The sequence below is a fragment of the Pristis pectinata genome, chromosome 5 (assembly GCF_009764475.1).
Source record: "Pristis pectinata isolate sPriPec2 chromosome 5, sPriPec2.1.pri, whole genome shotgun sequence".
NCBI lineage: Eukaryota > Metazoa > Chordata > Chondrichthyes > Rhinopristiformes > Pristidae > Pristis > Pristis pectinata.
The window spans coordinates 50,430,301-50,453,139 of record NC_067409.1 but is presented as its reverse complement, the minus strand read 5'-3'; the positions used below and the strand labels follow the sequence as shown (position 1 = coordinate 50,453,139).

At 37.1% G+C, this 22,839-nt stretch overlaps 1 protein-coding gene across 3 annotated transcripts in view; it reads right to left on the bottom strand.

Moving 5' to 3' along the window:
• The window catches only part of cobl (cordon-bleu WH2 repeat protein), a 223,868-nt gene that overhangs the window by 37,776 nt on the left and 163,253 nt on the right, over positions 1-22,839 (bottom strand). For all 3 annotated transcript variants that reach the window (XM_052016260.1, XM_052016262.1, XM_052016261.1), the window contains one exon: positions 1,223-1,574. In XM_052016260.1, the coding sequence (XP_051872220.1) occupies positions 1,223-1,574 (352 nt within the window). The remainder of the gene's footprint in view (positions 1-1,222; positions 1,575-22,839) is intronic.

Sequence of the window (22,839 nt, the reverse complement as noted above, 5' to 3'; positions counted from 1 at the left end):
TTCAGATTAATACACATAATACTTAAGTTCATTCAAAGGTTCTATTCAGATTGTGCCTGCATACAGTAATGCACACGTCCAAATCAATGAGAACAAATCTAGGAAAATTCCGTCTAATAGAATGCAAACAGTTGCTGTTTCCGCAATGGGATTTCTTATCAAGTCCATCAATTTACTACACATACACTATCTTAAAATGAATGCACTATATTCCAAACTTTCAGATTAAGTCAGTAACAATAATCTAAATGACAGTAATACACTTTAGTCTTGAGTTCAACTCCACAGAAATTTTGCACTATTTAAGAAGGTGATATAAATGAAGGATAGGTTGCATTCAATAAGGCGCAGCTACAAAAGACATGGGTACTTCCATCAACATTGTTTGAAACATTCGGTGAAGATTTTAGCTTCAATATTTTTACCTTCCATTGAACTATCAACCAAAGACTTCATCAATAGCTTATCCCAAGGCAATCCTGGCCCCGCCCTATCAGAGATACTCCCTTTGATCTATCCATCCTTACTCCACCCTGTCTGCAACTTCTAATTCACTTGATTTTCCCTTTCCCAGTTCTGATGAAGGGGTTTTAATCTTAAATGTTAGCTCTATTTCCCTTTCCACAGATGCTGACTGACCTGTTGAGTGTGTCCAACATTTTTTCTTTTTAATTTAGACTTCCAACACCTACAGTTTTTGATTTCTAATGAAAATCTCATACCGTATGGAAAAGTTTACTTTGAAATGTCAAAAATTACCATACTTAATACAAGTCTTGATCTGCTGTTGGCAGTGACATTGTACATTTGTATTCTGCAAGACTGAGATATTCACCCTAGTAAAAAGAACTGCATGGAAACTGATGGCCATGGCTCACCCTGGTCATCAATATCATCAAAAACAATTGTTTAAGTAGTCCTGGCTTTAAATACAACTAAACTTAGAATTTTTGAAATTGATAATAATAAATCATGATACCTTGTAAATAAAAAGCCTATGACATAAAATAGGTAATAGTATAGCTAGGCTGCTGAGAAGTTTATTCATAGAGTACAAACACACTACTATAAGATTAAGGCACAACTTTAAACACTCTGCGCATGGATCGCTCAAGTCTGTTGTCTGAGTAAAAAGTAGTAAATGTTGTTATTTTAGCTCTGAAGGATCTCAACTTCAGCAAATTGCAATAAAATTTCCAAATTAAGACATGCAAACTCATACCTGGTGGTGTTGTCCCCAAAGGTAATTCCTTTATCTTTGGTGGATTTCTGCTCATTGCTCTGTGCTGGGTGTTCTTCTGTACCAAATATTTTATCTGAGGCTCCCAGGATTTCATCCGTTTCAGTTTTGTTTCTCAACCTGAGGCTGCTTGTGAGTGTGGAGAACATAACAGACTGGGAGATTATAGTCCCAGCATCATCAGATTTCAACAGTTCACCTTCTGATGCTGGAGTGTAATTTGAGCAACTTTGCTGAAAATTGTCACTACTTTTAGCAGCCTGTTCTCCATCTCTAGATTCTATTTCCATAATATCATCACCAACTCCACCACCTTGTTCTGAGCCTGACTCCGCTAATAGGGAATGGAGTGAGGAAAATAAGAGAGAAATCATACATTTAAGTTAGGGAATGACATGTCAACATTCATTAATACTTTGATTATTTAAAACAAATTCAGATGCTAAAAGATATAATGTAATTACAAAGCACACAATGCATGTTTTGCCCTCTACAATGACAATATTATTACATTTTGTTAATAATTTTTGATGCTTACATATTGAGCAAATTTTTATTGCATATTATTAAATTTATTTTAATTGAAATATAGCCAGGCATGAACATTTATCAGAACACACAGATAAATGAAACAGTTAAAATTGAATATCTAGAAAAATATTCAACTGTTTGTTTGACCTTTTGAAGGATGAAAAATGTTGTTCCAGGTAAAGATTTGGAATAGGTAATCATCATTTAAGAGATGAAATACATGAGAAACTCATCAAATTTTCCAGTGCAGGACTACTCAATATTCCCACAAAACAAATTTTCAGCCCATAAATGAGATAAAATAATTCATTTATTAAAATAACTAATCTCTTGATCTCCACATTTTAATACACTTTTATCGTATCATATTTTTTGCTGATTGATAAATTTTAATCAAAGTAACTATATTGAACAATAAAATTCTTGAGTAAGAGACTGATTAGAGAAGTAAAGTCATTAATCTAAAGATGTATAACAAAATAGAATGTCTGTATCTCCCACGCATAGCTCAGTAATAAACCAACCTGGAAACCTGAAATGTTGCATGCAAGTTAGGTTTAGCATAAGGATGTGCATTGCTCTCTTAGCTTTTCAAAAACCCCAATGTCAGGCCCTCCATAGCCCAAAGGAGGCCTAATTTTAATTTCCCCCTTGAAAATTGATGAGATTTTTTTCAGATCTATTTTTGAGGTACTAAATATCGATAGATGAATATATCCGAGAGAAAGAAACAAGTTTCCTGAGATACCAAAGAAATGCATCAGATATTACAGAGATTGTGTACAATCACCATGTAATCATTTTTTATATGTTTCTGGTGGAATGGTAGAGAGTTTCCTTATTAATATACTATTGGCTGTAGTTCAAAGGAGTATTATGGGCAAGGCAGATGAATTTAGAGCCTCTGGTAACATTTGACACATAGCAAAGCCCTGGCCCCAGCTTTGCCACATTTGTTTTTCAGTGCTTCCAAACGTTTTGAGATTCAGAAACATTTAATATTTTTTGAAAATGAAGTGATAAAAAAAAAATTAAATATCAACCTTCTTTGAAAATAAATTCACCTAAAATAATTAAGAACACTTAAATAGTTAGAAACCTTAAACCAAATGCAAATAATTAAAAACAAGCAACTCATTCCTTCCTTTTTACCTCAAGCTGTGCAATCACCATTCAAACAAATGGACTAGTAGGTCCTGCAAGTGGAAGAGCAGACCGCACAAGACCAGATGCTGGGGAAATCTATCAAGCTTCTCCTAGAGTCATAGGGATGTACAGCATGGAAACTGATCAGTCAGCCCACAACACCCATGCCAACCAGTGAGCACGCATCTGCACTCATCCCATCTCTTGGCCCATAGCCTTTTGTCCCTAAGCAACTGAAGTGTTCATCTGGAAACTACTTAAATGCTGTCAGCATCCCTACTTCAATCACTCTCTTGGGCATTGTATTCCAAATACTCACCACTCTCTGGGCAATAAAGATCCCCCTGATATCCCCTCTGAATCTCTTCCCCCCCATCCTAAATCTATGTCCTCTTGTTTCGTCCACCTATGATATGGGGAAAAGTTTCCTGCAGTCTACCTTATCAATACCTCTCAATTAATATACACCTCAATCATATCCTCTCTTAACCTCCGCTCCAGGAAAACAGACCAAGCTTCACCAATTTCTCCTCATCAATGAAAGGTTCCATCCCAGGCAAAATCCACTGCACCTTCTCTAGTGATATCACATCCTGACTATAGTATGGCACCCAGAACTGGAATTGGTTTATTATTGTCACTTGTACTAACAGACAGTGAAAAACTTGTCTTGCATACCGTTCATGCAGATCAATTCATTAAACAGTGCATTGAGGTAGTAGAAGGTAAAACAATACAGAATGCGGAGTAAAGTGTCACAGTTATAGAGAAAGTGCAATGCAGGTAGACAATAAGGTGCAAGGTTGTAACGGGGTAGACTGAGAGGTCAAGAGTCCATCTTATCGTACTAGGGACCTGTTCAATAGTCTTATAACAGTGGGATAGAAGCTGACCCTGAGCCTGGTGGTACACGCTTTCAGGCTTTTGTATCTTCTGCCTGATGGGAGAGGGCAGAAGAGAGAATGTCCCAGGCGGGTGGGTCTTTGATTATGCTGGTTGCTTTATCGAGGCACAAGGAACTGTACGCAGTACTCCAGTTGAGGCCTAACCAAAGTTTTATGAAGTTAGAGTATAAACTGCCTGCTTTTGTATTCAGTGCCCTGACTAATGAAGGTCAGTATCCCATATGCCCTCCTAATCACATTATCTACTTGCGCTGCCACCTTCAAGTATCTCTAGACTTGTACTCCAAGATCTTTCTGTTAATCAATGCCCCCTAAGACCCAACCATTCATGGTATACAGTATATCCTGGCCCTATTAGTACTCCAAAAATGCACCATCTGTAATATATCAGCCCATTTCACCAACACATCAATATTACTCTCTAGCCGAAGATTACTTTCCATACTATGTACGACTCCACCAATCTTCGTGTCATCTGTGAACTTATTGATCATGCCTCCTACATCCACATCCAAAACATTCATATACTGTACATTACAAAGAGCAAAGGTTCCAGATCCCTGAAGAGCACCATTAGTAACATGCATTCAATCACGGAAACAATGTTCTACCATCACCCCCTGTCTCCCTAGTGGGCCCTATTGTTTCCCTGTTATTCGTTTGCCCTCAAAATACCGAAAGAATGCCTTCAGATTAATCTTAATCCTGTCTGCCGGCAATATTTTGTGACTCCTCTTTTCCTTACTAGCTTTTTTTTTTAAGCACCTCTCTACACATTTTCTACTCCTGATGGGCTTCGCTCGTCTTTTGTTCCCTATACCTGCCATACGTTACCTTTCTTCTCTTTATCCAACCCTTTATAACTTTAAGCATCCAGCATTCCCTGAACTTGTTACCCATGGCTTTTAGCCTTACATGAACAAGTTGGCCCTGAACTCTTGCTATTTCTTTGAATGCTTCCCACTGTGCAGATGTAGACTTGCCTGCAAGTAGATGCTCCCAGTCAACCTTAGCAAGGTATTATTCTAAGGAAATTGGCCTTCTCCCAATTTAAGATATTTATTTCTAGTCCACCCTATCTTTTTCCATAACCACTTTAAAATGCATGGAGTTATGGTCACTATTTCCAAAATGACACCTCCCCCCACCACTCCCTTCACTTGACCAGCTTCATTCCCCAAGATGTTCAGTTGTGCTCCTGCCCCCATTGGTCTATTTACATACTGTGTCAAAAAGCTCTCTTGAACACATTTCAATAATACCATTTTCCCCACCCCACCGAGTCTCTTACTTTCAAGCAATCCAGTTATTATTCAGGAAATTAAAATCCCCTTGTACTATAAACCCTATTTTAATGCATCTCTCTGATATCTACCTACATATTTGTTCCTCTACCTCTTGTTGTCTGTCGTGAGGTCTTTAATGTGCCTCCAGCAAAGTGGCAAAACCCTTTTCCCCTTTTTGTTCCTAATCTCTATTTATATGGCCTTGATTGAGGAGCCTTCTATGATATCGTCTCCCAATACAGAAGTAATGCAGCCATCGACTAACAGTGCAATGCCATCACCTCCCCCGGTCTCGCCTGAATATTTTATACCCTGGAATACCGAATCATCAGTCCTCCCCCTCCTTCAACCAAGTCTTAGTGATGGCAGCAATATCATCTTTCCCCACATAAATTACAGCTTTGAGTTCATCTACCTTACTAGTTAGACTCCTTGTATTAAATAGATGCAACTTAGCTTTGAATTCCCCTGATACTCACTAACTATTTTTCCTCAAGGTGAATATACCTCTTCAGCCAAACATCTTCTCTAAGCCCCATTCCAGTCTAGGTGTAATTGATTGTCTTGTACCAGTTCCACCTTCTCCTGCAATAATTCAGTGACCCAGAAATCTAAAGCCTTCCCTCATGCACCCTCCCTTCAGCCAGCATTCATCTGACTCATCCTTCTACTCCTACACTCACCAGCTTGTGGCTCGTACCAACATGCACCACAACTACTGACTGTTCACCCTCCCCCTTCAGAATGTCCTAAAGCCGCTCCGAGACATCCTTGGCCTTTGTACCAGGGAGGCAAAACTCCAACCTGGAGTCTCTTTTGGGGCCAGAGAAACACCTACCTGTCCCCCTTATGATAGAATCCCCTAAAATTAATGCTTTTGCAGTGTTATTCTTCCCTTTCTGTGGAGCAAGCCCACTGTGGTGCTACAAACTGGATGTTGCTGCTGCGTTCCCCTTGGAGGCCATCCCCTTCAATAGTATCCAATATAGTATACCTTTTTCAGAGGGGAATAACGATTGGACTCCTGCACTACCTGCCTGCCCTTTTTGGTGGTCACCCATCTCCTCTCTTTCTGTACCTGTGAAGTGACCAGCTCACTACTTGTACTGTCTACCACATTTTCCATGTCCTGGAGACTCCATAGTCAATTACAACAAAGAACATACAACAGTACAGCACAGGGACTGGCCCTACGGCCCACAATGTCTGCACCAAACACAATGCCAAATTAAACTAAATCTCTTCTGTCTGTGCACGATCCATATTCCTCCATATTCATGTGTCTATCTAATAGCTTCTTAAACTCTTAAGTGCCATGATCGTATCTGCTTCCACCACTACCCCTGGCAGTCAGTTCCAGGCACCTACAACTCTGTGTAAAAAAAAGCTTGCCCCACAAATCTCCTTTAAACTTTCCCCCCTCACCGTAAATGCACGTCCCCTAGTACCCTCTAATACAGGTAGCATCCTGGTAAACTTCATCCGCACCCTTCCAAAATCTCCACATGCTTCCTGTAATGGGGCAACCAGAATTGTGTGCAATACTCCAAGTTTTATAAGGCTGCAACACGACTTCCTTACTCTTATACTCAATGCCCCAACGAATGAAAGCAAGCATGCCATAAGGCTTCTTTGCCACCCTACTTGAGTGGTGTGGCAAGCTCTCCTCCACAATTGGACTCCACATCATTCCAGTGGTGGAACATAGGCAGGACGTTGCCAGTAGAGCTCAGAACACAAGACATCTGCATTTGCGACGAATCCTGAACCTTGCAGATATGTACTTAAGCAAATGATGGCAGTTTTGTAAGAAATTACTGCCAAAATCTGGACCATTGGATTCAAAAGAAAAAGGCAAATGGACTTAAATTTACCTCCAAAGTGATCCAGGTGGAATTGTTTGCAGGTAAACCCACAAACAATGGAAGTATTTTATATTTGCTGTAACACCAAATCTACTAAGTACACTTAAAACAAAAAGTCTAGAATTTCAGTTGCATTGTACATATTTTTTATAAAGTACATGATTGGCTTGCAGTGCAAAATTGCTTGCAGAAGTAGAACAGTATTTCATTGAGCACTCAGGACCTCTGTGGCTATGACATGCTCACACATGAAGGCTGGGTATGCAGCAGAGGTCATTCAGTGTGCAACGCATGGTTAATGACACTATTGTGGAATTTGAGTGTAACTACTTATTGAAGAACCTGAGCCTCAACTAACGAATCAGGCCTTAGTGGGAGAATTAAGACCTAATAGAGTTGAACCATGAGAAGTCATCAATTTTGATTTTAAAAAATGAGAACTTTCAACTGGCTGGCGTTCAGAAGGACCTCGATGTTCTTGTACATGAATCAATGAAATGTTAACATCAGATACAGCAAGGAATTAGCAAGGAAAGTAGCACACTAGCCTTCACTGCAAGAGGATTTGAGTACAGGTGTACAGATATCTTCGTGCAATTATATCTCTTCCCTGCTGAGGCTGTCCCCAGGAGATCCCTTGAGTCTCAGCAACTGCCTTCTCTTATAGTAAGGATGATTCTTCCCCCCCACCCCCAAAGACATCCTTAGGACTTCCTTGAGTGAATACTTAATTTCTTGAAATACCAAACCCCAATTGAGGTTCCTGATAAATGAAACACAATAAATTAACATGCAGGAACAGGATGTAATCAGGAAAGTAACGGAATGAAGGCCTTGATTGCAAGGGGTATGAAATATAATAACAGAGAACTTCACAGGGTGCTGGTGAGACTGTGCCTGGAGTACTGTGTACGGTTTTGGTCTCCATATTTAAGGAATATACTTGCATTGGAGGCCATGCAAGCAAGATTCACTCGGCTGATTCTTAGGGTGAAGTGGTTGACGTACAAAAAGAGGTTGAGCAGTTTGGGCTATATCTTTGGAGTTTCTGAAATTCAGTGAAATTTCAATGTTCAAGAAATTATCAAAACAAAAATTACCTGAAAAGTAATTTCAAAAGTCATGTTAAAAACACAAAGAGTCAAATAAACAAAAATAAACTAAAATTTAAGTATATGTCTTTTTAATGAAACTCGGTGATCACCACCTTCTCAAAGGAAATGAGGAATGGATGATAAATACTGGCTTTGACAGCGATACCCAGATCCCAAAAAATTAAGGTAAGACCTGGGGGATGTTCACTGTACAATATCAATTCCGTTTACACCCATCAGAAAATGAAGCAATCCTTGCCAGTGTGCAGCAATAACTGATAAGTGGAAAGTAACATTCAAATCACAAATACCAAGTAATGATCACCTTAAACAACAGATTCTAGCCATTCGTTCTTAATAGCCAAGGATGTTGCTGGTTGAGATTACGCAACAAACAGGATCCAGGAAGTTCAAAATGATGAGAAACTCAACTGGACCAACCACAGTAATACTGTGACTAAAAATGCAGTCCAAGGCTGGGTATCCTATAGCCACCGACTCCCTGGCTGACATATTCAGTTGGAAATGGTTGAAAAAAGCTCCAAGAACACCCAGGAAACTCTTCACTAATCAAGGCAAAACAACACACTTGATTGTCATGCCATTCATCAACCTAAACATTCAATCACCCATCACTAGTGTAAGGTAGCTGCAGGGTGCGAGATCTGAAATATGTACTGTAGTTACTCACCTAGGCTCCACCAATCTCAACCACCAAGGTGGTCATGGGCTTCAAATGCAAGGGAACATCTGCATGTTCTCTTAAAGTCACAAACCATTCTGAAATGGAAGTATATTGCCATTCCTTCATTGCTGCTGTGTCTAAATCCTGGAATTCGCTACCCAATAACACTATGAAGTACCTTTACAATAAGCAATGTAGCAGGTCAAGAAGGCATCTCACAAACACATTCTCATGGGCAATTAGGGTGGACAACAAAGGCTAGCTTTATCAGCAATACCCATAACCTGAAGGTGAATAATAAAAGAAGAAATGCATTACATGCTTTATAACAGGGAACCTTCTCATTGTTGAAGAAATATGCATGATCCTGGCTAATCCAGCATATATATACCATCTTTAACTACCTCATGAACTGTGGCTTGCTAAGATCAAGAACACTGGGGTCATATATAGGCTAAGCTAGTTAAGAATGGCAGATTTTCTTCCCTGAAAAAGGTAGGTGAACTCGCCGTGGTTTATACTGATAATTGATTACATAATTCAGTTCCACAACAGTTATGGCAGGATCTGATCTTCTGCTTCTGGACTGATCACCCAGTCCTCTGAATACTGCTCCAGAAACTTTACTATATTATTGTACCTCAAACAAAATGCTTATTTGTTTTTGTGTCTGTGCACGGTTGGTTCCATTTTTCGCCATACATTGGCAATATACTTCCTTCATCACTCCCTCAAGATTTTTTTCATGCATACTTTACATTTTAGAGATACAGAAGCTGAAGACCCGTTTCTGGGAACCCTGTACATGATTGTTCCACTTTTGGTAATCCAATGCACAGTTTGCAGTGACGTCATTAATATGACTTCTTGAACTAGCCATGCTTTCTAAACTATACATCTCCTCTCATATCATGAAAGGGTACAATTTTGTGACTGATCAGTATCAGCTGAAGTTATCCAGCAAGAGTGGAGATCATAATTTACTGCCAAAATCTGCAAGCTCATGGCCTGGCATATCCTTTACTCCATCTGTCAAACCCAAAGAGTACTAAAGGGCAGGGAGGAGCACCAGACATATCTGAAAATGGGATGGCAGAGTTTGTATCATCAGCAAATTTAGAAATATGACATCTGGTCCCCTTAGCCAAGTCATCGATATAGATCCTGAATATTTTGGCCCAAGCACCAATCCCTGCAGTTCCATTCTAGTCACAGCATGCCGACCTGAGAAAGGTGTGTTTATTTCTATTCTTTGTTTCTTGTCCCATAACCAATTGTCAATATACAGTATGTCACTACATTACTCCAGCTCCTTGTTGACCCAACTTTTGTGCAGGACCTTACCAAAAGTCTAATGAAAATCCAAATACACATTTACAGATTCCTCCTCATCTATTTTACCCATCACTTCCTTAAAGAACTCCAGTAGATTAGTCCAATATGATTTTATCATGAATCCAGTTAGACTTCACTCAATCCTATTATTCTTTCCAAGGTCTTCTGTTTTCACATCCTTCATTGTAGACTCCAGCATTTTCCCTACCATTGATGTTAGGCTGACTATTAAGTTGGTGGTTCCCTGTTTTTAGCTCTCCATCCTTTCTTAAATAATGAGATCATACTTGCAACGTTTTGATCCACAGGAACAATTCCAGAATGCATAAAACCACAGAAAATCTTTCACCATCTCTAAAGCCACCTCTTAAAACTTTGGGATATAAATCCTCAGGGACCAATGACCTCAACTAGATCATCATGGCCACAAGGACAGATCAGAAACTGGGTATACTGTAGCAAATAATTTACCTCCTCACACCCTAAAGTCTTTCCATCATCTGCTGGCACAAGTCAGGAGCATGATAAAATACTGTCCATTTGCCCAAATGACTCTCAAGAAACTTGACACCATACAAGAAAGGCAGACAACTTGAATGGGTGCCCATCAACCACGTAAACATTAATTCACTCCACTACCACAGCACACTGGCTGCAGTGTGTACCATCTATAATGCAGTTACTTGCCTAGGCTACTCTAACAGCACCTCTCAAGTCATGATCATTTCAACAAAGAGGCCAAGGACAACAGGGACATGCAAAAACAACCAGCAACAGATTCCTCTCCAAGCCACACACTATTCTGACTTGTAAATATAAATGCTGACTCTTTGTCATGACCGAATCTAAATTCTGGAACTCCTGACTGAACAGTGCTATTGGTGTATCTTCACCAGAAGGATTGCAGTTGTTCAAGATGGCTTTCCACCTTCTTATGTGCAATTAGTTATAAATAATAAATGCTGGCCTTGCCAGAAATACCCAGATCTTGAAAAACATAAAAAGAAACAAATGTTACAGATTATTTTATTATTCAATTATATTTCATTGGAGAATACCAGAAACATATTTTCCATTTTAAGCTTAGAAACCATGCAATATCTTTCCAATAAGCAAGGGTTCTAAAGAATGTCCCGAACATTTTAGAGGTTGCCCTTTCTCACGAGTAAGCATTGAATGAGATGATGATTTACAGAATCCTTTTCACAATCTAATGTTAAAAAGTGCAAAATGGACAAAGATTACAGGCTCAAACAAATATTCAAGTTACAGTAATGGAAAGGATCAAAAAGTAAAGCTGCCATGTCTAACTATATGTATTCATTAACATTGAAGTTATCTGGAGCTTTATTTGTATCTTAGAAATACGTTAATGTTTTGGATCTCGGTGCTAATTGCTATAAATGACAGAACAGTTGCCATACTTCAAATGCTTTCCTAAATTTTCAATAAACACAGTTTTTCATATTTTCTTCTCCATGCATTAATAATCCTTCCATTAAAAGTAAAAGAATGCCATCACAACTTTGTTTTAATATTTTGCTTATCACATCTCCATATGCAGATTTAATACTTTTGGACTCATTTACAAAATGACAAAAATGTTGCAACTTGAAGATGCTGACTCATGAATTAAGACGGAAAAATTCAACAATATCCAGCACAAATGACAAGTTTTAACATCATTTTTTTTTGTTTTAACCACAAGCTTTTCTTGGTGGTTTTTGCCTTAATGATCCCATTCCCTATAGGACTTGAACTTTCTAAATTCAAAGTTCCCATATTGGGCCCCAATAGTTTTCCTCAGCTATCAGGTACTTAATATTGTTCTCTTAATTTATTTAGACCCATCACTTTTTAGGCAGCACTTAACAAACAAAACAAGTATGTACTTGTTTACATGGTCAATATTAAAGTATGTTTGCTTTTGTCCTGAATTGAGAATACGATGAGTCTTCGCCTCACAGGTTAATACCATTCATCCTCTTAATTAATGTGTCCGATGCAAATCTCACATGTATGACAGGTCATAGAAGTCAGAGTAAACTCATTTTTCAAATGTGTTTAAGCAAATATTATCACCACAAAGCACATTTTATTTTCTGTAACCTACTAATTCTTAATCCTAATTGTTTGGACATTTATTGCTGTTTACAAATATTTTTGATGTATCACAGCAATTCCTAAATTCTTTGAGTTATAATGCATACAGTTTCAATAAAAAAAGAGAAGATGCAAATGTATATGCTTGTTTTAATATATCAGGAAGAATCCTCCAAATAGTTTGAATAGTATGTCTATTTATTATTACGGTGTTAAGGCTGCAGCATGAAACTTGACAGAATGCTACCTCAGCATCATTGTAGTTAATATACACCTTAATAGTAATGGTAATAATGTGGAAGATGTCGTGAGCAGAAGAACATTAATTTATTTGGGAATCTTTGCTGCTTATGAGATTTAAGAAGTGATCAGATGTTGAACCCATTATTCAGAGAAGTGGGCCTGCAGTAGTGCTCCTTGCTATTTGTCCTGCATCAAGAATCATCTCTAAAGGACTGTGCTTGACAGAAGATGAGCTGTATATTGATGCTTGTAGGTAAAACAGTAGTACACAACAGCAGAAAATTAACTGGAGATTAATATCATTTCAGCATGCAATGGAATCAACTTAGCCCTGAACATGAAGACACATTAAATGAAGCCAACAAATATGATTATCATTTTGTGGAGAAAGAATGACAGAAAATGTCACAAGAGAATGAAACAATGATTAATTTAGTCATGCACAATAACAGGAGGTATAAAAATGTTGCAGTGATGGGATTGAAAGAGGTACATTACCCAACTGACAGAACCTAGACAATTTTGTTTCTACTGTTATTAAATGTAAAAGAGTTTATTACAAGAAGAATTCTACACCTGAATGAGATGGACACTATTTAATAACTGTGAAGAAACCAGTTAGCACTTACTTGTGTTAATTAATGACAAAAAACACTCTCAACATGAAAATGCAATGTTCCTGTGAAGAGCAAAGAACAGAATGCTCAATCTGCAAATTTCAAGTTTTCCAAAGAATAAAGAGTACTGATAATTCACTCCTTTAATCCTGATAATTAGATGAATACATCAAAAGCGGTGTTAACTGTACAGATGTTTAAAAGTTATGTAATTAACACTGAATTCCATGTTATCTAATCTCTTTGCAAAGCATTTCATCAGACCTATAATAGTAGCAAATACCAATCAAAGCACTGAATTTTAAAAGAGGTCACCTTACTGAAAATAATACCAACTGATAAGAATACTTAACAAAAACCTACACTATTTTTTAAAAATATTCTCTCAGATACCTCCCCGCATTTAAAAAAATTCAGGATATTTAAAGCAAACAGAAACAAACCTGCAAGCATAATAATTTAATTCCAGATTGTTGTTGGAAGAGTTGCTCCAAATAGACACTTCCTCCACTTAATAAGTAACTTATTCAAGTTGATATAGTGATCTTGGTAACATGGACAAAATTCTTGTGCACACAATGTAAAAGAGCTAATTTTAACCACATTCAGATGTCTGTTGCATTCATTTAACGTATAGAAATACAGAACCAAAGAATTGTTACAGAACAGCAGGAGGCCATTCAGCCGTCAAATATATGCTAACTCTTGGTCACACAATCCCTTTCTATCCTAAAATACGTTCCCTCTCAAGTAACTGTTCAAATTCCTTATAAAAGTCTTCACTAAATATTTCCATTACTCCTAACAGCAATGAGTTCCTGATTCTAATAACTCTGCCTAGAAAAGGCTATTCCTCACATGCCCCTTTTATCTGTTGCCCCACATTTTAAATCTGTGCCCCCAACTCTTAAAGCATCCATTAATAGGAACAACTTTGCTCTTTTTTCCCTTATAATCTTGTTCACCTGCATCAAATCTCCTTTCCTCCAAGAATAACCCATTTCTCCAGACTAGCATTGCTCAAACCATTCCAATTTTTTTTTCTGCACCTTATCTTGGACCTTTACATTTGAAAGTTAGGTGATCAGAGGTGGATGCAACGTTCCATTTGTGGCCTAACTGCTGATTCCCACAGGTTAAACAGAAGTATTCTCTCTCAACATGCCATCATTTTTTTAAAGTTTTAATGCATATGTGCACTCATATCCATATGTTCTTGCACACATAGTGTCATTCTTTATGCAGAAGTACATCCCTTTACACTTCTCCCTATTAAATTACACTTGCCACTCAGTCTGTACATTTTGCTACCTGTGTTCTCCTGCAGTTTATTACCACTCTGTTTATCACCACTGTTTATCACACTTCAAACCTTTCTTGCATCTGCAAATTTTACTCTCAACACCACTGTCTAGTTCATTAAAATATATTTTAAAAATTCCAATCCCTGATGAAAACAACAATCTGATAAGCAACCATTTATCACTAATCTCTTTATAGCTTAAAGCCAATTTCCTATTTATGTTCCTGCTGATCTTTTAATGTGAAGTGCCTTGTAAAGTTCAGGTGTTTGATAAAGTTTTATACAACCTTTTGTGTGGAACTTTATCAAACAGCTGAAAATTCATACAGACAATTTTTCCTACAACCTCATTACAAAATTCAGTCAGGTTAATTAAGCACGTCCATGTTGACTCTCCTTTATCAACTCAAACTTCTCCAAGTGTATTTTTTCCCTGATTATTGTTTCTAAAAAGCTTTCCCATAGCTGAGGTTAAACTGGCTGGCTGTAGTTGCCAAGCATATGGGTGCCACATGTGAAAGGAGGCAGGGAATCTCAGGAACAATGGTTCTTAATTGGCTGTAAATCAAGAAACTGTGGAAAGCCAGCCAGTGGATAGTGGTGAAACTTTGCACTGCCCATTCTGATGAATGAGTTATAACTGGAGAGTATAGTTTATTTGGTATTGGAGGGTGCTCTTCTGCATCACAGCATGGAAGAAGCATTGAAGAAGACTGTATCAATTGAATACTGCTTCTTACATGGCAATCTCGTATCTATGTATTGTGAGATCAGACAAGAAAAAAATTAATTCTTAGATCCTAAAAGATAGCATACTTTGACACAAAATCTATAATGATGCTCCACATACCTTTAGAACATCGAAGATCTGCACTGGATCATGGCAAACAATTATAATCCCTCTTGCATCTTTCATATTCACATTGTCTTAGCTACTAAGTTTGAAATTTGGCACATAAATGTTTCTAATGCCACACAAGACCATTGCTTGTCAAAACACTACCTAAAAGCTGATTGCAGATTTGTCAACAACGTAATTCACAAAAAGTGAAATTTTTTTGTACTCTGAGATTTAACTTTGCTTTCACAAATTGTACAAGTGTTTATATATTTTCTTCACTTTTCTTTTCAAATCGGTGGCATGTGATCAGAGAAAAAATGAGTAAAGACAAACTTACTTATCTCAGAATTCAAAATTGATATGTGGGGGAAATCTTTGGAGTTGTAACTAACGATGCTGAAGGGGAGAAAAAGCTAACCACAGAACAAGAGACTAGAAAATTCTGGTTTATCTCTCGTTAAATTCACTCTCAAACCAATTTACGGATGAATCTGCCCAGTCTGGAATCTTATGTATTAAGGTCAGGGCTGGACCATTTCATGTGGGTTTCATGTAGCATTATGTTCCTTTCTTTTGTGTAGAGGCTTCCAGAAGGAATTTGGGTTGTAACACTATGAAGAGCATGAGGAAACAGTATCCTTCTGCTAATAACTCAAACTCTTAGACTTTCAAATCTGCCCACAAAGAGAAACTTATGAAAACCAGAAATCACTTGGAGTAAGAGGTCAAAGTACGAAAGGAGGCCAAGTAGTTATTATTTGCTAGGACAATTCAAAAGTTATTCCAATGGCTCCATTGTTCTGTATCTTTGAGACCTTCAAATATTTTCCCAGTTTTGTGCTAAGAGAAGCAATAGTCTGTGCCACAATCACTCCCTATGTCAAAGATTCCAAGTTCTAACAACCTTCTGGGGAAAAAATTCTGTTTGCCATTCTCTCCTCACTCACACATCTTGACAATTTTAAATTGATGATCTCTTTCTAGCTGGGAAAGATTCTCAGCATTCATTTTGTCAAAATTCTTAATCATTTTTTAAAACTGATTAAATTTCTCTTTGAGCTGCTTTGCTGCATTGGAAATATAACTATTATCTGAAGAGTTTCTTAAATAAAGCTCTTTTACCCTGCTATCATCCTGGCAAATTGATGCTCATTGCAATTTTAATATTGTTTCCACAATGGCATATTCAAAATTGTACAATGCCTTAATAATGCAGAATCAATGTTCTCTTTCACTGCATTTATTTTTGTTCTCTTGTCCCTGGTTATAACATTCAGAAATTCTCTTTGTTTTCTTTATGACTTTTTCTAAGTGTGCCCTTTTCAGGATATTATGCTGTATCCTTCAATATTTCTATTGAGCGTAAACACTCATTACTTGTTATTCACCTGAAATGAATTATAGTACCCTACATTTCTCCACATTAAAATTTTCATCTTGACCCTTCTGCTAACCTACTATTGTTTCCCTCAAGTCTTTTAACCATCTTCCTTGCTGTAAGACAGCCCCCTTTTTTTTTCTATCATCCCAATTTGGTTCAACATTTCAGTTGCTGACTCATTTTACTTTTAAATTAATTTCCTCCTGCCAACCAACTTCTGCTCAAGGTGCTTGATTTCCTTACAAGATATGCTTACAGTTTTTAAACACACTTCTATGAGACGCCTTATGGAACCACATGATACTACAACTACCTGCTCTTTTCTCTGTAATCACTTCTGCAATTTTTTGTCATCAAATTTGCCTTATTAAAAGCTATTGCAGCTTCTACTTTACATCAATTCTACCTTGGATTATGCATTCCAAGAACTTGTCTTTAACTGACATTAGACAGACCAGAGTATACTTTGCCAGTTTATCATCCCATCTCCAGTTAGTAGCACAGCATAATACACATATTAAAGATTCTATTAAAAAATTGTGATCAGGACATCAGCCTTCCCTCAAAGGCCGATGGTACACATCAAGAGTGTCTGGTGGTGTATCCACCTCCAGTTCTACTAATTTATTTATAAAATGACTTTCTTTTCCCACTTATTTCTCAACATGCGTACATACCTATTTCCACCCTCATTTGAAATACCTACAATTTTTTTTAATATCCTTGCTATTCCATCATCCTCCACAATTAGGCTGCCCCCGAAGTAGGATAATACTTCCTTTGTTCATTTTATGTTCTATATTCTGGTACCCTTATCCTGGAGAATCTCCTTGACGTTATGGATAAATGTTGTTCCAACATTTGAGAAGCTACAAGAGAGCAAATGGAAAATCTGGAGACAACAGTTATAGCTATAAGCATCAGGATAGGATCCCACAAGGATAATCTGTTTTTTTTAATGATATTGTTTGGAAATTAAAGCAATTGCACTCTCTTTGGAATGGAATGGGGAAATTTATTTTCAACATATCAAGTAGAAGATACTGGATTAATAAAATTCTCATGCATGGAGAATCTTACACATTAAGGGAATCATGGGATACGGGGCTCGAGATGTCGAACAAAAAGATTAGGCATAATCTTACTGAATGCCAGAGCACGTGTAAAGAGCCAGATGGCCCACTCCCATTCCTTATGTTGTTACATTATTGAAACAGTGCTGAATAAACATCATGTGTTGTACATTAGGTCAATGATTGATGCACCAATCTCCCTGGTTTCTTATCATCCATCATAATTTCATTTTCATCTTCTTCCTGTCAAGAGTATCAGAATGCAACCTTGGAGGTGCAGTGAACCAATGATTCTGATCCCTCTGCAGATGCATTCCATACAGGGTCACATGATTAGCAGTGGCTGGCTACATCCTTCACAAACTGCAAATCAAGAAGACACAGCCCTGGCCAGAAGCTGCAGAGCAAGAGAAGGAAGCTGAAGAGTAGCAAGATGGATGTCAATGCTGGGGCCCCTTACAGACTAATGTGACAAGTAACATTCTCATGAACAAGGGATTCTAACTACCCACCTGTTGCACCTGTTGATATTAAATGGTATTTCCATTGATAAATCCCACACCAATACATCCTGTTAAATCACCAATTTAAATGAACCAGGCATATAAATTGGTTAGTGGCTGGGAATTAAGCAGCAAGAGTTTCAATTCTTAACTCCAAGCTTTTTCATCTTTTACAAGATGATTAATAAAGCTCAAGGGCCTGGAAGAGTGTCCAACAACACTAAAATAAATAGCTATTATCAAGACAAAACAGCTTGATAACAAAATAGCAAATATCAATGATGAATGAAATATCCAGTTGAAAATTGATAAACCAGAATAAAATAAATGACAAAAAAAGTCCAGCAAATTAAAAAATTGCTTAACATTTTAGTTTAAAAGAAGCAAAAACAGAGGATCAACTTATGAAAAATGCAGAGTGAAATTTGATTAAAGGGAAAATTAAAACTACTGATTAACAAATTGAGAAACATAAAGATAAAAGGTACATTTAACTGAATGTGCAGGAACATGCATTTAAAGCTGCAATCTATGGGTCAGATTTGCAATGTTCATATTTGAGCAGTATATACTGATGTGGAATGAAACGAACATTTCAAATAAACCGGACTTGGAGTTTGATTCCTAAGTCTTTCAATGTTTGATCAAAAGAACAGTGATTCAAACTAACTGGGTAAATTTTTGTACGAATTCTGCACCTTATTGAATTTAAATGTAAATTTACATCCATTCATAAGCACTGCATAGGACAAAGAGTTACAGGTGAGGGAGCATTCCTTCAAAATGGGAAATTCAAATACAATTTTACAGTACAATCAAGCATTTTGAATTAAGGAGAAAGAGCATACGATACTCTTGTGTATGAGGGCAGAAGTGGAATTGAACCAAATGGCTTGTGGAGTTGAGCATCAGAACAGACTTAATGGGTACATAGACTGCTGTGTTTTAATAGTTTTGTACTATAAAGGCAAATCCAAATAATAAAAGAAAATAACTAAAGCACTTAACTAGGGACTTAACGATATTGATTCCTAGTCAAACTGCATGTGCGCACATACATCCGCACACATAAACATACATCTCTCCATTCCATAGAAAACAAAATCCAAGATGAAAGAGAAGTTTCTATTATATTAAATTGTTCCTGTTAATTGTTGCAGATTTGAGCAACCTTATTCTTTTCCCATCATCTCCAAATATATATTTTTTAAATACAGCAGTGGGAATAACACAAGATGAAAAGTTAGGATTTCTTTAGTTTTTAACTCACTTGTGAACTATTTCACTTGTACTTAAAATCCTGTTAAAAGCACAATAGCTCAGAATATGGGATAAAGTTATTACCTGGAGAGCATATTTTCTGTTTCTAAAAGCTCCGTAGAATATCTAATATTTTGAAAATCAGAAGGCAGCATTTGGTATGCTTTCCTTCAAAGGCCAAGGCATCAAGTATAAGAGTATCATATTGCTGTATACAAAACATTGGTTCGACTGCACTTGGAGTATTGTGTACAATTCTGGTTGCCAAACTACAGGAAGGATGTGGTAGTAATAGAGAGAGTGCAGAAGAGATTCACCAGGATGTTGCTTGGAACGGAGGCTGCAGTTATAAGGAGAGATTGGATACGCTGTGTTTATTCTCACTGGAACATAAGAGGCTGAGAGGTAACCTTATAGGCGTTTAGAAATTTATGAGGGGCATAGATAGGATAGTCAGAATCTTTATCCCAGGGTAGGGGAGTCTACAACTAGAGGGCACAGGTTTAAGGTGAGGGAAGAAACTTACAGGAAATCTAAGGGGTGAGTTTTTCCACACAGAGGATGGTGGTTATCTGGAACAAGCTGCCAGAGGAGGTGGTAGATGCAAACACACTTACAATGTTTAAAAGGCATTTGGAAAGGTACTTAGATAGGAAGGGCACAGAAGGACACGGGTCTAATGCGGATAAATGGTATGAACGACAAAAGACAACATTTTCAACATACATGAGGTTGGCTGAGAAGACCTGTTCCTGTGCTGTGCGATTCTATGATTATCTATGGTTTGCTAAAACAGGCAAAAAACTAACATTGAATGAAGTGACTATTCAACTATTCCACGTACTAAGAAAAGTAAAGTTCTAATGTGATGCTATTCATCTTATATTTTAAAAATATTAGATATTGGTTATATTATTGGGTAAGTAATCCAGAAACCTGGATCAATAACCTGCAAAAATAACTAAGTCCCAGATTAGATGCTGGGGAATTCAAATTCAGTAAGCTCAAATATAGAAACAGCACTGGTGATCACAAAACATCTCATTGTTTTTAAAGCTCCTTTGGTTCACAAACGTCCAAAATCTGCTGCTCTTGCCAAGTCTGCCCTGTATGTAACTCCAGACCCACAGCCAAGAGATAGGCTCCCTGAAACTTAATTACCCCCTGAAACAGTCCACTCTGTGACTCAATTGTTGAAACAATTATTGAAATTGGAGTGATCCCAATCACCGATCTATGTGCCAGATATGGAAATGACAAAGGTGCATCCAGCCCAGCTAATGCCGCAAAGTCCACCTCACAAAAATCCGATACCATGGCTGAACGAGGACAACTGCTCTACTGATTAGTCAAACAACACCCTGACAAAGTAGTCCTCACAGAATCATTGCTCTAGCAAACTCCTGTGTCACAGTTAAAAACATTACGATAAAAGAATTAATTATTTGCAATGTCTATTAAGATTTCGCCCCTGCCCCCCCCCCCCCAAGACAGCATCTTCCTACTGACTTCAAAGGTCATGCTTCAAATGGCATATAAAAAAAAATTGCAAGTGTGCCTGACCAATAATTGACCTGAGGGTTTCATAATCAACCTCTAAATGACCTCAGGAAATTTATGGCCATGAAACCTTGAAGCACACATCATGCCATAAGATACACTTCAATGGTAAAGCAAGCATTTTACTATAAATAGTATAAAGTTCTGCCCTTAAAAAGCAGCAAATCCCCTCACATCCCCCAGGAAGATTTTCAAAGAACAATGTAAATATACACAGTTTCACTGAAACAGTTTTAACAGTCATACCCATTGTTTAATAGTGTGGAGCTTTGTCAGTATAATAAGCATTTTCAAGTTTCTTGTATCAATAAAATGGGAATTAATCCTCATTTCTGACCTTACTCACAAGTTCTTTATTTTTAGCTGATATGGGGATAATATTTCTCCAAATGTGCCTTATCTCAATATCAAATTTGAACATCATCCTTAAAATTCATTGAAGCACATGTTAAGTTTCAGATACAAATCTCACACATATTAATACCTCATGCTCCATTAGTTTTACGCAACGCAGCTAAGAAATGCAAAGTGTATTTCTTAGTGTAAATGCAAAGTGTATTTTGCATTTAGTGCTCCAAAATAATTTCCTTTTACCAGTAGCTTGAAAATAGTAGTTTTCTCCTTTTCAAAATGTGTAGTAAAATCATCTCTTCCAAGTGAAAATGCTTGTTAAATTCGAAAAAAAAGATAAGAAATGCTTGCACACTCAAACTATAAAGGAATACAAATCAAACTTCTAATACTAGGCGGTGATGCTCATTAAACAATTTGATACTCCACACTAAATTATATAATGCTCAAATAATAATCAAGCTGACAACTTGCTCCCATCTGTTTAAGTGCTTTTCATTTATTTCTGGGTGAATATTACTGATGAAGTTAACTTTAAACCACATACCACATTTGGTGGCTTATCATTCATCAAATCTAAAAATTCTTGTTTTCTGAGGCACATGCTGGAAGCGAAAAAATGCATCTACAAGCATATGCAAATTATCAAAACACAGCAAAATGCTTTTGCCACTTACTAAAAATATAGGTCATCAGTTAATATAGTGCCTTTATGAAAACTGTCACATTGTGCACTAAATACAATGCAAAAACATGTTTCATTAACTCCAAAAGGGCATTGATAAAAACAATATTAACTTTTCAATATGTAAAGGAAGCCAACAAAAATTGCCCTAAACCTCACAAGTTAGCTGTTTCACTTCATGACCACTGCCACTTCAGACAATACCACAATCTGTTACTTCTGCATCACATCATCTCAGATCTGTTCCATCAATATTTTAAAGATAAAATTCTTGCATCTAAATTTAGTTTGATTAGTTTATTATCAATTCTTACAATGCCCCAATGAAATCTAGATAGTGATGATAATTGCATTTGTTGCAGAAATTAACCTTTACAATGGGGAAGTTTCTTTAAAGAACAGATTGCTGCTCCTCGAGTTTACTGCCATCGTGACTATGTTATATAATGTCATCAAGACTGCAAAAAAAATCATAGTATATAAATACATAATGATTCTATTCTTTCCACTAGCATTTGTCAATAAAATTATTATTATACCTTACATACCCAAATACTTTCACATGAAATAAAATTGTACTTTTAGTTCAAGCATTTCCCTCTAGCCCAAACCAAAGCTTTTACTTGGGTTTCTTCCAGGAATTTGCGTGATTATTAGCAATTGCCTAGGCCCATTAGCTACTAATTAGTTTTAATGTTGTGAATTGTCACACAAAGGAAGAGCAGTTTGGGCCATGCAAAGCCTCACATTTAATAGGTCCAACATCTATAACAATGTCACCACATTGGGCATAGTTCCAATATAGGGATATATTCACATGCCAGACTAATGG